Source organism: Drosophila pseudoobscura, chromosome X, assembly GCF_009870125.1.
Source record: "Drosophila pseudoobscura strain MV-25-SWS-2005 chromosome X, UCI_Dpse_MV25, whole genome shotgun sequence".
In the NCBI taxonomy this organism is placed as follows: Eukaryota; Metazoa; Arthropoda; class Insecta; order Diptera; family Drosophilidae; genus Drosophila; species Drosophila pseudoobscura.
The window spans coordinates 19,642,704-19,659,932 of NC_046683.1; the positions used below are offsets into that span (position 1 = coordinate 19,642,704).

At 49.0% G+C, this 17,229-nt stretch overlaps 2 protein-coding genes across 2 annotated transcripts; both read left to right on the forward strand.

The window, feature by feature from the left end:
• Window positions 1–9,572, forward strand: wapl (wings apart-like). Its single transcript, XM_002133452.3, has 8 exons — window positions 1–813; window positions 1,164–2,254; window positions 3,604–6,612; window positions 6,689–7,558; window positions 7,637–7,806; window positions 7,882–7,970; window positions 8,055–8,245; window positions 8,326–9,572. The coding sequence occupies exons 2-8, from the start codon at window positions 1,262–1,264 to the stop codon at window positions 8,584–8,586; spliced, it is 5,583 nt and encodes a 1,860-aa protein (XP_002133488.2). The 5' UTR covers window positions 1–813; window positions 1,164–1,261; the 3' UTR covers window positions 8,587–9,572.
• Window positions 9,573–15,243: 5,671 nt separating this feature from the next.
• LOC6901952 (uncharacterized) lies at window positions 15,244–16,548 on the forward strand. The gene has a single exon (XM_033383414.1). The coding sequence runs from the start codon at window positions 15,413–15,415 to the stop codon at window positions 16,361–16,363; it is 951 nt and encodes a 316-aa protein (XP_033239305.1). The 5' UTR covers window positions 15,244–15,412; the 3' UTR covers window positions 16,364–16,548.
• Window positions 16,549–17,229: the final 681 nt, after the last annotated feature.

The window sequence follows — 17,229 nt, forward strand, 5'->3', positions numbered from 1 at the left end:
GATGGTCACCGTATATTTTATCGATAAATCCGCGGTCACACTGATTTGGTCCCACTATCCGTAGTTTCTGCGAAAACAGAAGAAAAATAAACTTTTCCGTGAGATTTGTTCGCACAAATTGTAAAAAATACAATCGATTGGTAGCGCGCTATAACTCCGTTCGTCCCCCACATATGTATCACAGTGCGGCAGGCATATATGCCACAACAAACGCAATATTAAAGTTTCGCACGAAGAAGAAGAACGGACAGCAGCTATAATTGTAGATGTCTTGTTGTTGTTTCTGTTGTACCTGCCCCGACTCTCGCCATGACGCGGAGATGATGCTGCTACTGGGGCAACATTGAGGCAAAGTAAAAGTGGTTGAAATGTGTGTGCAACAAACTACGCTGCAGTCGATGATGCAGATGGCGACGTCCCAGCCCCATTGATATCGGGCGCGGGGTGGGGAGCATTTACTTAGGTGGAAAACTAACTATCGCCCAGAACTCGTGCGTGCCACAAAATTGCGCCAATAAGCAAAAGAGAGGCGAACGCAAACGCAAACATCGTTTGTTTTATTGCATTCCTCGCTCGCACACACACACACACACACACACAAACAAACAAGCAAGCACCAAGCACTCACGCACACTGGCCAACTCTCATCCAGCAACACACGCGCACGCATATGCCCATATGTGTTCGTGTACATGCTGCAGCAACAGAGATTTTGTCTACTACTCTCACAAACACACATGCATTTACGCAGCAAAACGCAGCACAACAAAACCACCACCACCTCTCCTCTCCTCCGCAAATGTTTTGCTTGAGGTAAGTCCCAACGTCAAGATGCAACACTTGCAACAGCAACAGCAGCAGCAACATCATAACACCAGCGGCCCGCAACAATTGCAACAAAGCGAGCAAAAGTGCAACAAATTGATTTGTGTGTGTTTTTTTTTTGTTTGGAGAATCCAATAAAAATTGGAAATCGTTGACAGTCCACGGTGTGCACTAGTGTGTGCTCGCTCCCACCCATCGCTGGCATACGGTCGCACGCTTTGTTGTGTTTTGCTGTTGCTGCATTTCTCTCGCTCCGCCCCAGGATGCTCCTGTTGTTCAATTTGTTGTTTCAGTGTTGCAAAAAGGTTAAGTTAATTATGCATTTTGTTCGCTTCCAGTGAGAATCCAAGACAGTGAATCGTTGAACCAGTCCAGGCCTCAGGAAGAGCACAAGGAAGAGCCAGAGCAGCAGCAGTAGTCGAAGAAGCCCGCCAAGATGTCGCGCTGGGGCAAGAACATCGTCGTACCGCTGGATTCCCTCTGCAAGGAGAAGGAAAACACCAACCGGCCGACAGTGGCCCGTTCCGTGGGCACCGTGGGCAAATGGGGCAAGATGGGGTTCACCTCGACCCGCACCTACACACTCTCCGCCCTCCATCCGATGGCAGCGGCGGCGGCGGCCGCCGCAGCAGCAGCCAGTCCCGCCCAAAGCCCGGCCTCTACATACGACCATGATCCGAACGACATGTCCGTGTCTGTGCCGGAACCGCCCAAGCCTAAGAAGTTCTTCAAGTCACGAAACGCCGCGCCGCCCGAGGTGATTGCCCAGATCATCCAGCAGATGCCGCACTGCGTCGACACGTCGCCGATGCGGGATCAGCATGCCGCGCCCGCCGCCCACGAGACCCTCAAACAGAAGCTGGTCAAAGGCAACTCCGCAGAGCGGAAGCGCAAATCTCCCAAGAAGAAAGCATCAACGCCTGCGACGCCCTCGACGCCAGGTGCGTTCGGTCTGGACAGCGATGGCATGGATACGCCGGCGGATCATCAGGAGGGTGGCGACGAACCCCGGTCGACCAAGAAAAAGCGACCCAAGGAGGAAAAGAAGCTCAAGCCGGAGGCGCCGCCATCGCGAATCCTGGGACGGACCCGCAAGGCGGTCAACTACCGTGAGGTGGACGAGGACGATCGGTATCCCACGCCCACTAAGGATCTAATCATTTCCAAGTCGCGTACCCCAACGGAAACGGTTACATCAGCCTCGGCATTGGCCGCCTCTGTGGCTGCCACCTCCACAGAAGCCATCACCTCGACAGCAGGCAGCAGTCCCGATTCTGGTCTAGCGCTTCCGCCCCCCATAACGGCGCCCAGTACCGCGGCTGCGTCTGCTACGACAACGCTGCCGCTGCCTCCATCCGCCTCCGCCACGAACTCCACAAGTGCATCCCGCACGCCGGAGCATCCGCCCATTGTGCTGCGCATTTCCAAGGTGAGTGTGGACAATCGGAGCCCTAATCCTTACCTTAAATCTGCCTTAAATCGAAGTTTTGCTTGTGTGGACACGGGTATTGGGGAATAAGAGCACTAAGGACTGTTGAATATCTGGAGGAATGCCTTGCCTCGAGGCTTACCAAACTAAAAGATTACTTTATGTTCTTGCAAAGAAGGTTGCAGCCGGAGGAGTCGGCTCGAGTCCGTCTCCGTTTGTCTATCCGATTCGAGACGGTGACGAATAAATATTGAGAAACACCTGTGGAGCACAGAGCAAGATAAAGAGCCTTCACAAGGGCGAACGTTCGAAATGGAGAAATGATCTGCTGATTGCAGACTAGTCGCTATAAAGATACCTACATATGTATCTGTTTCTGTGTTTTATGTTGATTGTAGGTTGCCACAGACGATCTTGAATAATGTTCTTTAAATTATATGATTCTTACTTGTACATAAATGGGTTTACCATCAAAATATTGGAATCTGAGATATCGTGATAAACATACATATATTCTTGATCAGCTATATACAGTATATATATATATATATATAAAATATATATATATGTATATCTCTTTATATATATATAAAAGTCTATACAGGCATGTCCTGCTATACATATAATCATATTCATGCAAGATTCGCTTACAATATTTAAAAATTCCCAAATAGTTACATATATGTATATAATTTTTTTCTTCGGCGATCCGATCGCTCTTTTTAGATTTCTCTAGCGGCTAATAAAATCAATCAGTAAAAGCAGAATTAAAAATATTAATATTCCCACCATTAGTGGAGTACCCTCAACATTTGAGAGCAGCCGCTCCGCAAGCGATCTCCCTCCTCTCTCTCTCTCTCTCTCTCTCGGGCTAGTTCGCTCACTCACCCCTCTCTTTTTGACGGCTCTCTTTCTCTCTCTCGTCAGTTCTGGCACTCGAGTGCCAGAGCGCGCTGAGTGGGAAAGAGAAAGCGACAGCAACAACAAGGCAGTGTTAAATTACGCGCGCTTTTACATTAAACGGAGTTTTTTTTTGTCTTTCTTTCTTTCTTTCTTTCTGGGCTGCTTAGCGTTTTCTGTTTCTTGTTCTGCCGCTGCCTTCTGCTTCTCTTTCTGCTTCTGTTATTACCTTGTGGCTATCTTCTTTCGACAGTCAGTGTCGCCGCAGTTGTTAGCGGCAGTTTTTCAGACGCTTGGGGAAACGAAACGCGACACCGCCAGACATTTGCCATCCAAAGGGGAAGAGAACAGAACAGAACAGAACAGAACAAAAGTGGAGGAATCAGACGACAAAACCCGAATTTGAAGTTGAGTCTAAAAACGGATCGAATTTTCAATCACTTTTGCAGGGCACTTCCCGCTTGGTCAGCACGGACAGCGAGGAGCCGCCCGGCAGTTCGCCAGCGCATCATCAGTACCAGCAGCAGCAGCAGCAGCAGCTCCTCCAGCATCATCAGCAGCACCACCTTCAGTACCAGAACCAGAGCCAGAGCCAGCAGCAACACCTGGAGGAGTCATTTGGAGCAGAGACTGGAACAGTGGGAGCGGGAGGTGTAGATAGAAGAGACGACGAGAGAGAAAAAGTTCCTGCAAATACGCCAAAAATCATTGTGAAACCCCTTCGACCTCCTGGGGCCGAGGGAACGGGTGCCGCCGCCGCCGCCGCCGCCAGCTTCGAGGAGCAGCGCCTGCCAGAGGAGACAGAGGAGGACGCCGACGAGGAAGAAGAGGAGGAGGAGGAGGAAGAGCCGCCAGAGATCAACTATTGCACTGTGAAGATCTCACCGGACAAACCCCCGAAGGAGCGCCTGAAGCTGATCATCAAGACCGACGTGATCCGGCACGCCATCGCCAAAGCAGCCGCAGCAGCGGCAGCCAAAGCAGCCGGGGAGGAGACGCGCAGCGAAAAGAAGTCCAAGAGCAAGAAGCACAAGCACCTCAAGCACGCCCAGTTGGAGCAGCAGCTGCTCACCAACTGCAATACCAGCAACACAGCCAGCGGTGGAACAGTACCCAGTGCGACAGTCACATCGACAGCGACAGCGACAGCCACAGGCACAGGCACAGCAACGGCCACCGTCACAACGGAGGCTAACTCAGAGTTTAAGACGCCGTCACCCCACCTGGCCCTCAACGAGCCCCCGCACCAACAACAGCAACAACAGCAGACGCAGCCGATCCCAATCCAGCCTCATCGCGGCTCGGTGATTTCGCCCACCACACGCTCGGACCACGACTTCGACTCGCAGTCCTCGGTGCTGGGCAGCATCTCCTCTAAGGGAAACAGCACGCCGCTGATGCTGGCGCAGGCCGTTCAGGAGGACAGCTGCGTTATTCGGAGCCGGGGATCCAGTGTGATCACCAGCGACCTGGAGTCGAGCCAGCACTCGTCCCTGGTGGCGCCCCCCTCAGACATCGAGTCGCGCCTGGAGTCCATGATGATGACCATCGATGGAGGGTCAGCTGCAGCTGGGACGGCGGTATCTGATGTGGCACCGGGGCCGCTGCAAGAGGATATTCTGGCCGTTCTCCGCGGAGACGTGACCCGGGTCAATGGAGCGGGAGAGGAGCCTCCAGCTGTGGAAGAGCCGCCGCCCAAACGGGCCACGCGGGGAAGGGCTAGAAAGGCCAACAACAATGTGGATGCGGCACCAGCGGCGCCATCAACGGTTACAGAAACGCGGACACGCGGCAGGACCAAGGCAGCGGAGACAGTCACATCGCCCGTGGCCCCGGCCGTGCCTGTGCCCGTGGCCGTGCCTGTGCCTGTGCCCAAGCGGGCCACACGTGGCACTCGCGGCGCCAAGAAAGCGGAACTGGAGACGAACATGGAGGTGGACGAGTCCGGTCCGCTGGCTGGGACCGACCAGGAGGATGCCACGGCAACTGTCACGACCACATCCCTGCCGCGACGAGGGCGCAATGCCGCCGCACGGGCCAACAATAACAATCTGGCCAGCATCAACAACAACATCAACAAGATAGCCGCCAGTCTCTCGGCCAAGGCGGAGGCCAGTCGTCTGGCGGAGGGCGGGCCGACACCTGGGGCGCGCAGCTACGGGCGGAAGCGGAAGAACCAGCAGGTGACACAGGTAGTGCCGCAGGAAGCGCAAGCGGGCGGCGAGGGCGCGGAGGACGCTGCTGCACAGCGGGAAGAAGAGGATGAGGAGGAGCAGCCTACGCCCGCCAAAATTCCGCACACCGATCCCGATCCCGAGCCCGTTCACGACGCGGATGCCGATGCGGATGCGGACCACGATAACGAACCGGATCCCGATCCGGATCTGGACGAGGCCGACGAGCTGTCGAACAACTCGAACTCGAATTCGAACAACTCCTCGCTTCACCACGACGGCTCCTCGTCGTCGCCCCCGCCGCGCGACTTTAAGTTCAAGGACAAGTTCAAGCGTACCCTCACCCTCGACACGCAGGTGGCCAATGCTAATGCAGAGGCCGCTGCAGCCGCCGCAGCAGCCGCAGCCGCCGCAGCGGAAGCGGAAGCTGCACCAGCAGCAGAAGCAGAGGGTGGGGCCTCCTCGGCCGTTCAACCACCACCACCACCCGCAGATACGGAGCAGCGAGGAGCCGTGAAGCTGGTCATTTCCAAGAAGAAGGGCAGCATCTTTAAGAGCCGAGCCCTGGTGCCCTCCGACCAGGCCGAGCAGGCGACTGTGGCCAAGCGGCACCTCTACAAGCACAGCTGGGACGCGGCCCTCGAGGCGAATGGCGGTGGCACCGGTAGCGATGCCAGCAATGCCTCCGCTCCCGGCGGTGTCTCCTCCACGGGAGGCAAGGACCATATGCTGCATATGCACCTGCTCGCCACCAAGTCGGATGGCGACTTCTGCGACAGCCCGTCCTCCAATAACAACACGAGCAGCGGAAGCTGCTCCTCCTCCACCCTGCGCGACGACAGTCCGGGCCTGGGCCTGGGACAGGGTCTGGGCAAGGTCTCGCGGAGCTCGGCCAAGCAGATCAGCATGCCCGCCGCCCATACCATGGTGGAGGGCTTCGACATGGACGCGGCCGAGGTGGAGGAGCTGGGCCTGGAGCGGGTCGTTGGGCTGAGCAGCGTGGGAAATCTAGTCGGTAGCAGCGGCAGCGGTCCCATTCGGGTGGACCGCAAGACCAAGGAGTACTACACGGTGGTGCGGAATGTTAAGACCGCCCACCAAATCCAGGAGATTGGCGAGTATCAGGAGATGGACGACGACGTTGAGTACATACTGGACGCCCTGCAGCCGCATAATCCCCCTGCAACGCGCTGCCTCTCCGCCCTCCAGCTGGCCACCAAGTGCATGATGCCCGCCTTCAGGATGCATGTCCGTGCCCATGGCGTGGTCACCAAGTTCTTCAAGGTAAGTAGTCCTGGAGTAGAAATGGAGACTGAGACGCGAGCGAATATCCTTACAATTTGTATTTATATCTGTTTAGGCCCTGTCCGATGCCAACAGGGATTTGAGCCTGGGCCTGTGCACCTCGGCCATCATGTACATCCTGTCGCAGGAGGGCCTCAACATGGACCTGGACCGGGATTCGCTGGAGCTGATGATCAATCTGCTGGAGGCGGACGGCGTGGGCGTCGGCGGGGCGGCCCCCTCTGACCAGCGGGCCAACTACGAGCGGAACAAGCAGAAGGTGCGAGAGCTGTGCGAGGAAATCAAGGCACAGGGCAAGGGCACCCACCTGAACGTTGAGTCCATCACGGTGGGCACGCTGGCCATGGAGACGCTTCTCTCGCTGACTTCGAAGCGCGCCGGCGAGTGGTTCAAGGAGGACCTGCGAAAGCTGGGCGGTTTGGAGCACATCATCAAGACCATATCGGACTTCTGCCGGCCTGTGATCGCCTGCGACATGGACATGGAGCGGCAGATCACGTGGGTGCCGGTCCTGCTGGACAACATGCAGACGGTGGCTCGCTGCCTGCGCGTCCTCGAGAATGTCACGCAGCACAACGAGGCCAATCAGCGCTACATGCTAACCTTTGCCAAGGGGCGGGCGGTCGACACGCTCTGTCTGCTGTACCGGCTCTGCAGCCGGCAACTGGTGTTGCATCCCTCTACCACAGAGCTGGCCACGGGCAGCAACAGCCGCAAGGAGCATCCGGGCGTCGCCATGCGCGAGCTTCTCATAAACGTGATGAAGGTGCTGATCAGCCTCACGCACACCTTCAACGAGGCACACCCCTCGCTGGGCGCCGATCTGCTGGGCAAGCGTGGGGACGTGATCGAGACGAGCTTCCAGCTCTTGCTACTCTCAGGCAACTACATTCCGGAAAACTGTGTCTTCGAGCTGAGCATTTTGGTGAGTCTGCCGAGACCCTGCTCAAACCCATTATACTGACCATTGTACTGACAACACCTCCATCTCCATCTCCACCAGGTACTCACTCTGCTGATCAATCTGTGCATGTACACGCCGCGCAATCGCACCCATTTGATGGAGGCGTTTGCCCCAGCCGAATATGTGGCGGACACTCCCCCGGTGCAGGGCAGAGTCAGTGCACTCCAGGCCCTGATCGAGTACTTTTACAAATGCGAGGAGCTTGCAAGGTGAGATCAGGAGGAAACAGACCCCTTTGAGAAGGACAGAGATTTATACGTATTATTGGTGTTCCGCCCTTACAGGTTGGTGGAGAAGAACACTGATGCCTTCCTGGAGAGCAACGAGACGGGAAAGAAGAAACAAGAGGAAGTCGAGGAGACGGTCAACAATCGTGAGTAGCTTCATCTGTGTGTGTTTGTGCCCCGGCAACCCAATCTAATCAAATCAAATGAAATCTAATCCCATCAAACAACAGTGCTTCAGCGCGCTGGCCATCACATGGAGCATACGCTTAAGGGCAGCTATGCGGCTATTCTTGTGGGCAATCTGATAACCGACAGCGAGCTGTACGAGGCAATAGTGCGGCGCCAGTTACGCGGCCACAGCTTCCGGGAGGTTGTGGGTGTGCTGGAGAAGTACCACACCTTCATGAATCTGACGTCCAGCGTAAGTAGTCCCCTCCTAAAGTTCCGTACTTCCCTGTCAGTTCTTGTGTAATCGAATCTCTCTACCAATCCATTCCATAGCTGGAGGCTGCTGTCGTGTCTCACATGAAGTCCACGAAGCGCATCATCGACAACTTCAAGAAGCGCGATTACATCTACGAGCATGCGGACGAGCATGACGACGGTCTGCCCCTCAACCTGGAGACAACCGCGCAGGACCACCAGGATGAGCTGGCGGCGGGCATTAGTGGGGACACGACCACTTCCTCCTCCACGTCCTCGTCGCCCACATCGTCGACGCGCGTGCCGCGCGTCTACAAGACATACAGCAGCCATAGATAATCGCTGTAACCGTGAGGGAGGAGGAGGAGGCGACAGCCTGCCACCAAAATATAAATCTGTTTGTGATTATGTAATTCGTTTATGTGTTTATATGCCGCCACTATATCTACTTGCGTGTAGTATGTGTATGTATTTGTGTATATGTCCCCTGCACTAAGCTTCGGATCAGCTACCATTATCCTTTACAGATATATAAATACATATATATGTATATATGGTTATATGTATAGCCGCGATAGGGATAGGGATAGTAATGTGAATGTGAATGTGAATGTGTGAATATGAATATGTTTATTCGTTTCCATTAACCAAAAGTGATAGTAAACTCTTGAGCATGGTCAGCGTTTAAACTACAACCCGAGACAGTAACCGGAAAGCGGAGACCCCAATCGAAACGGAAATGATCGACAAAAATCGATCAATGCGGAATCGAACCCTCAATCGAAACGGAAACAAACCTGTAACCGAACTAGTACGATCCCGTAACCGAACCGAAATCAAACACGAAACTGGAATCGATACCGAACCCGGAGCCGAACAACACAAAGATCCAAATCCACTACTGATATGTGTACGTTATATAGTCATAAGCAATATTAGCCTAAACTAAACTACTGCTTACCGAAACATGTAAATATTGTTTAATCAGCGATTTTATCGAGTGCGTCATAGTTTTTATTTGTAATGTGTTTTTTTTTACCTATTCGTACTCTTAAATATATTAAATACCTATCTCTTTTGTTGTAATCTTTAGATTACACATCTCAAAATATCCAGAGATGCAGACAGAGACCGCGAAACAGAGCGAGACAGAAAGAGAAGTGTAACGAAAGCGAGCAAGGAGAAATTTAGGATTGCGTAATGTGCAAGAATAAAGAGTTATTTTATTGCGTAAACCTAAACCTAAGCTAAAGAACACCCTACTTATAAATCTAAAACTGATAAATAAATATATATATATATATCTATATATATATAAATAAATATATGTATGTGTACGTTTACAAAAACCACAAAAAATGTCATACCTAGGCTAAAAAAATCAGAGACAGAAAGGCGAACGCGGGCGCGACGCAAAGAAAGAGAGAAACAATTTCGGGAACAAAATATATATTTATTTTGTGTTTTTAAATTTGTCGATAATATGAAAAAGTCTATATATATATATATATGTACATATATATATATGTATATTAGGAGTACGTCATATATTGTTCTTGCAGAAAAAAAGAAAGCAAAAATAAAACCAAAATAAAAAACATACAAATATGAGTCGTATTGTGATTTGAAAAAGGACCAGAAATTTGGCTTGGTTTAGGGATGAAAGCTTGAGATATGGGATTCACAGATGTTAAGGTAATACCAAAGACTATAGAAGACCAAGATGTTGCATGAGGAACAAATTCCTCAAGTGGAATACGGGCGCGTGGGGTACTGGTACGCTTGGTACTGGAATTCTCTTTTAGGCTATCCTTCGGCTCTGGCCGCGGTCCGCTGCCTACCTATGTATGTTCTCGGGCTCGTCTGTTCAGCTCGTCCAATCTGGCTTATATAAACTAATATCGTCGAGAGTAAAAAGGAAGTCGTTTTCGTGTTTTTTCTTATGAGTATTATGTTAATCATAGAATTTTGTAAAATTTTGTTTTATATTATTAAATTGTTCTTTTGTAGAAATAGAAAGTCTTGTTATATGATATAGAAACAAAGAATCACTTTGCTCTGTCTTGAGGTTTGATTCTGAATGAATCCAATTTATTCTTCAAAAACTTCTTTAGCCTAAAGTACATAATATTTCAAGTTGAGTTCTGTCGCTAATAACAGCATGTGTTGAGAAAAAAAGAAAATAATAAAGGGGGAATCAAACAGATCCATTTCATGAGTAGATTTCAATTTAGATATAAAAATGGTTCAGGATAGCAAAAAGAAGAGGTATTGGTATTGAAGCCTAGGTTCGTTAGCGCATTTTGATGAAAGCCAATTGATAATATAGATGAATCAAAACCAATAATAGACACTGAAGTCGAAAGTGGCACAGAACTAAATCCTCAATCAGACAATATAGACATTAGCAAAGATATAATAGAAACCGACGTCGAAAGCGACTCGGAACTAAAACCGAAATATCAATATCATAAAAAATTGCCCAAGTTGATAAAGATCGACTATACGTGAGACAAGTCACATCCTTTATCCCAGAGTTTGAAGGCAGTAAACTGTCCTTCAACGTTTTTTCACAGCGTTAAGAATCACTGAAAGGAGATCAAATCAAAGATAACTGGCTCTAAGGAGGAAAAACAGCATCTCAATATATTACCGATATTGACAATCTGCGCAAGCAGCTCGAAGCATCGTATATTGATGAAGGGCTAGACCCAGACAATGCTGACAAATTTTCAACCAAAGAGTCCAAGCTCTCAAACCAAGCTTACCATAATACTTGAGGCAGGTAAATACATCCATTGCAGCTCTTTGGCGAAGTGTTGCCTTGATTAGTGCAATACGCTCTCTGCAGCGTTATCGGTCCTCCTCTTCTGTTGATGATTTCAAGAGGTCTTCCTCTAAGTGTTTTTGGGTAAGGAGTTTTCTTACTTCTCCTCCTCGTTTGGGTTTTGGTTTCGGTTTTTTTTTGCTGGCGGGCTCTGTACTCAGCTATTGTAAGTGTGCGCGGCCCCGCGGTTGGATCCACCTCCAGGTACTCCTGAAGAGAGGGTGGATACCTTTGCACGATAGGAGCAGAATGCTGTGTTGTCGCTGCTCTGCATTCGGCTCGTTTTTAGTTAACGTTTATCATTTTGTTTTTCAAATGTTTTGAAACTGAGTTCCACAGCAGCTTTACTTTAGTTTTGCAATTGCTATTATACCCGATACTCAAAATGAGAATTGAGGTATATTAGATTTGTGGTTAAAGTGGATGTGTGTAACGTCCAGAAGGAATCGTTTCCGACCCCATAAAGTATATATATTCTTGATCAGCATCAATAGCCGAGTCGATTGAGCCATGTCTGTCTGTCCGTCTGTCCGTCCCTTTCAGCGCCTAGTGCTCAAAGACCATAAGAGCTAGAGCAACGGTGTTTTGGATCCAGATTTCTGTGATATGTACTGCTACAAAAATATTTAAAAACTTTGCCGCGCCCACTTCCGCCCCCACAAAGGGCGAAAATCTGTGGCATCCACAATTTCGACGATACGAGAAAACTAAAAACGCAGAATCTTCTAGAGTGCAAAATCTGAACCATATCGTATAATTATTATAGCCAGAATCAAGCAAACAATTTCATTCTTTCTCGCTCTATCTCTCTCTAACACACAGGTTTAATGGTCGGTTTTGCCAATTGCAAAATATGCGTTCAAGAATCTCAGAACCTATAAGAGCCAAAGCAACCAAATTTGGTATCCACACTCCTGTGATATCGGACCTTGACCGTTTTGTGTCAAAATTTCGACACACTCACTTCCGCCCCCCCAAAAGGACGAAAATCTAGGGCATCCACAAATCTCAGAGACTATTAAGGCTGTTAGATCTCTCTATTAAACGTATATCTCAGAATTTCGCCCCACCCCCTTCCGCCCCCAGAAAGAACGAAAATCTGTTGCATCCACTATATTGCAGATCCGAGAAAACTAAAAATGCAGAAGCATAGATAACGACCATATCTATCCGGTTGCTGAATTTGGATCAGATCAGATAATTTTTATAGCCGAAAAGAAAAAACAATTTTCAGTGGCTACGCAGCGCCCGACGTCACGCTCAGACTGATTTTCTGTCTCCCTCGCACGCACTCTTTGTCGTGTCGTTTAATATTAGCGTCGTCTGCCGGAGGAGAGCCATACTGACTTAGTATCGGGTATAACTGTAGAGTTGCGGTGTCCGCAGCAACTCACAACGTTCCCCCTCGTTTTATGTGTGATATTGGCACTACACTTAAATTGTCCGTAAGGGCTCTCTGGTATTCTGATTAATGCCATCGTGCAAAGTTTCCTTGTGTGCATTCTTGATAATTATTTACAATCAAGGGATTTCCAAACTTAAATTTTTAAAGTGTAGAGTTTTATAATCTACCTCCAACTCGCAGTAACCCAAACGGATTGAAGACTAATATTTTGGTTTTTGTCTCTATTTATTATTTATTAATTAGGCTAGCTCTTTCGGAACTGAATTGGATAGCTTGTTATTTTTCAATATTAATAATTTGGCGATGATCGTCAAAAATCTTTCAGCTTATCTGTACGAATGCCTCTTGACGCTACATCCGCAGGATTCTCTTCAGATTTGACAAGTCTCGATTTACTTGCTATAACTTGTCTAATTTCGTCAGTTCGACGCCTGTTAAACTTGTCTTTATTGTCCAAGAATTAAAAGGTATTTTTACCACATACCTTCCATTCTCCTCTCTTCTTGTCCCACGTTACTATCTTCGCTTTCCAATTCCGAAAAACGCTCTAAGTCGCGAACTTTAATTGATAAATTTATCACCTTTTGATTTGGTGCAACCAGGTATAATTCATCCGAATTCTGTGCTCTGACCAAGTAGTCCGTCTATTTTTACCACTCCGTCTTTAAAAATATGGGCAGACAATCAATTCCAATTATTACATCTTATCTATTTGGCCTATTAAAGTCAGGATCTGACCACACATAATCTTGCCATTAAGTCAATATTGAAAAACTTAATGGGTAAAGGTTAGGTTAACCCGGACGTCCCTCAGCGGCGCCACGTATAGACCAGTATGGCCCTTAGTTATCCAGACAGGGGGGTATAAGCCGTTGCGGGAGTTTTGATGAGATTTTAGAACCCTCGAGAATCGAGGTGTTTTTCGCATAGGGCAGTAGTTGCTGTGGCGTCCTCTTGGAGACATCTTCCAGTGATGCCAGCACCGGGGCGCCCAGGTTTTTTCTCCTTGCCCGTAAGAGGGCCGGGCAGTTGCAGATGAGATGTTCCAGGATTTTGATTACCCCAGGTTCATCACATGTCCTACATCTGTCATGGTTGGTGATGGGACCTGTAAGTATTCCCACTAAATGTCTGTAGTCCTTCCGTGGTAGGGGCAGTAGGTAGTGACTTAGTTTTTCATCGTTTCCTACTGATGGCGAAAACTGTTGAGGTGCTCAGCTTGGTCCCTTCTCGTTTTTCAGTCTTCGGGTCCCAAAGATGAGATAGTTTTGATGTCGAGGCAAGTTTGGGAGGTCATGTAATCAGTAGATCTTGTCATGTCCCTGCCAACTGAACTATTCCCGTATCCTTGTGGCGACATATTTTCTGATGCGATTAGACGCTGTGCTGTTTTTTGTACAGTCAGACGAGCGTATTCCGAATACGGTTTAGAGTGCTCTTGTTGTACGTCTTCTTTCCGGTAGTTTGCCACCACACTAAGGATTTAAATCCAGTGCATTATAACCAGATCGGTTATACCTCATGGTAAAGAGGATGTGGTCCGTCTTGTCCGCGTCGATACTGACTCCTACTTGTTCCGGCCACTCACGTACCACGCTGAGTGTACGTTCCATTAAGGAGTTGAGGGTTGATGGATGTACACCCGTAATAAGCATGCTGTTGTCATCAGCATGAGCTGTTATTTTTGGGGCCTTCCTTCCAAATTTCTTGATGTGGTCTTCGACCACCAGATTTCACAGTAGCGGCCACATCACTCCACCCTGAGGTGTGCCTCTGTGTGCCGCTTTTACCAAATTTTACCGTTTATCGTTTTACCAGCCTTCGGCTGCTTCGACGATTCCGGTGGAGGGGCTGCACTCTCGCCGGAGTCTCCTTAATGGCACTCTCAGTCGAACGTCGAGAGTAGAGTCGAGAGCACGCTCTCCAGATCAAGACCATTGCCTTAGCTAGAGACTGCATTGCCTCGGACATAGCTAGCGACAGTGCATTACCCTTATCTGGGATAATGCAGAGGACATTGCCCAGTCGGCACCCTCGTGGAGGGTTCAGCTAGAGGATTTTCGAAGGAATATATTTGCGTTCCTGTTGGCTGCCATCCGCCCGGGCGAGTTCTTATATTATTTTCGTTGGACTATTAGTTAAATACGGATGGTTCCTTCCAAAACTCATAGCAACGAAATTTGCTTTGCAATTCGTGTTCTCTGTTTGAGTTTTAATTCATTGTTGCTTTATCTTCTCATTAAACTTTGTCCGTCTGTGGACACATCCACTCCAAAAAATATCAGCATCGACAGTGCTCAAAAGTTGTTTCTTTTTCTTCTGTAGAATGGCTTTCATTTCTCTTTCTCTCTCTTTCTGTGTCCTGTTTGTGTGTCCTGGCTCCAGGTCTTTGCCCTTTTTTCTGTAGCTGGGAACTCATTGCAACCCAACACACAGTAAACAGGGGAACGCCTTCATGTCATGCCGCGTAATCTGTGGCAGCAACATGAGCATCATCAGAACATTTGTAGGAGCAGCCAGCAGAATAGGCAGGGGCTCAAGCAATAGCTGATTTGTAAACTTCTTCTATATAAAATACAGAAGCGACGAGAGCGACATTTTTAGTACACTTAGCACATTGCGTACTAATAATGCCAGGGACCAGAGGCGGGACCGGCAACCAGCGCCAAGAAGGGACGTCTGCGCCCCGTCACTCATACGCAACGTATGCCACGTGGCAGTGTCGTTTGTCTGCCAGCAACATATATTGAATTTGGCCATGATGCTAGCTGTCGACACTCACCCATATACTGGATGAAGCCGTGGAGATATCGGTAGATGGAGTCATCAGTAGGAAGGAGCCCTAGGATAAGGAACGATTGCATGGAACTTTAAGCCAACTTCAGATGTCAACTACTCGAATAGAAATATAACAGACCCTATATCAAACAAAAATGGAGTGCAATATTAAGGCTCCGAATATAATAACCATTCCGGTGGCTCCGTGTACGCATTCGCGCCTCACAACCACCGAGAGCGGCGTCCAAGCAGCTCTGCATAAGCTGGACACAATGGATGAGAGCGTGGATGGAAGAGTGCTGAGTGCTTTGCTCTCGGTGGAGAATAAGTATTGGCACATCTTCGAGAATTTTAAGAAGGAGATGGAACTGCAAGCGATAGCGGCCTCGACGCTGTGGCAACTCATCCAGCGGTACAGGATCGCCATGGAGGGGGACGCGAGCTCTAAGTGCACGCAGCTGTATGTCGTGGAGCCGAAGGAGGAGATTATCCAGAAGTACTACCTACACTACAACGTCATCGTCAGCTCCAACCAAAGCCAGGGCTGCGTAATTCAGTCCTTGCGGTCGTATGTCCTGGCCTTCAGGCGCGAATGCAAGAAACTGAATCTCGAGGAGGAGACGCCTTTCATCATGGGCGATGCCTTTCACAAGCCCGTACTGTTCTTCATCGATCTGGTGGACGAGCTGTTCAACTACTTTTTCAGCATGCACTTGAAGCTGGACTGCGCCGCCTGTCAACTAGATCCCATGGATCAGGAAAGCCTGGAGCACTACCAGAAGCTTCTGAAACCCATCGCAGACTTCGAGGAGTATTTCCTGTACAATCTGAGCTACTGCCAATGTCTCCGCATGCCGCCCAAGTGTCCGGAAACCCGTGTATACACAAGCATAGAAAATGCAGAAATAAAAAATGAGGCCATGGAACAACAAAACCCTGCGCCGGTGACCCAGGACACTGAGGTGCCCCCCAACCATGTCGTTCCACTAATGTCTGGCAAACTGATCTCCGTTCCTCTCAGTGCCCCGGTCGAGTTGCAGTTAGTTAGTGAGCGCCACACTCGCGAACTGGTCCATCAAGTGCACAGTGCCATCAGTCAATACTAATAGCTCCAGGAAAACTATTCACATTTTGCATAAAACTAAAAAAACCAAAAACTATCAAACTATAAGACTTAACATGTCACATCCATCGGGGAATTTCGTCCACCCTCTCGTTACACCTAAAATGTTTTATCGCTGCGAAGAACCAAAGGTCAGGTGGCGAACCCTTTAGTCAAAAGTACTTTACTCTTGAAAGGTGGTTTTCAATGAGTTTTCATTAAATTACTAGTATCTTATGTTCGTAACTCTTTTTATTTTCCAAGACGGTTTGACCTTCTCTTAAATGATTCCATTCCACTAAAGCTTGGAGCTTTTCTTAAGCATAATATCTGTTGAGCCAATAGTACAGATTCTTGTGTAGATGCGAATGCAATTATATTCTTAATTCCCGATGAGAAATCTTTCCTTTGCTGCTTGCCGCGATTCGAGGACAAGATGACAATGCTCTATACATGTATGCATATATGCGTTAGGTGCGAAACGTGCAGCTACATAGGATAGGTCAGGTTAACCCAGGCGGCCCTCAACGGGGCCACGCATAGGCCAGTATGGCCCTTAGTTATCCGGATAGTGGGGGGAGATATCAACAAATATTCTGAATACTGAAGAGCGTTCTCGATGGTGGCTACTAACGAGTGTAGTGCCGTCTCCACCGATTCCTTTGGTGTAGGCATGTTGGTTGACATCAGTTGACATCAGTCCCCCTACCACACTCCTGATGGGCAAATCCTACAGCTTTTCCAGTGTTTTTAGTAGAAAGAAGGTAAGGCTTATCGGTCTGTAATCCTTGGGACTCACATGGCTGCACTTTCCTGACTTGGGGAGGAACACAACTCTCGAGGTCGTCCATGGGATAAGGATATAGCCCG

Coding starts and splice junctions, on each gene's coding strand:
- wapl (XM_002133452.3), top strand. CDS start 1,262: ATGTCGCGCTGGGGCAAGAACATCGTCGTACCGCTGGATTCCCTCTGC. Junction 6,613..6,688: donor TGGTCACCAAGTTCTTCAAG/GTAAGTAGTCCT, acceptor ATATCTGTTTAG/GCCCTGTCCGATGCCAACAG. Junction 7,559..7,636: donor TCTTCGAGCTGAGCATTTTG/GTGAGTCTGCCG, acceptor CATCTCCACCAG/GTACTCACTCTGCTGATCAA.
- LOC6901952 (XM_033383414.1), top strand. CDS start 15,413: ATGGAGTGCAATATTAAGGCTCCGAATATAATAACCATTCCGGTGGCT.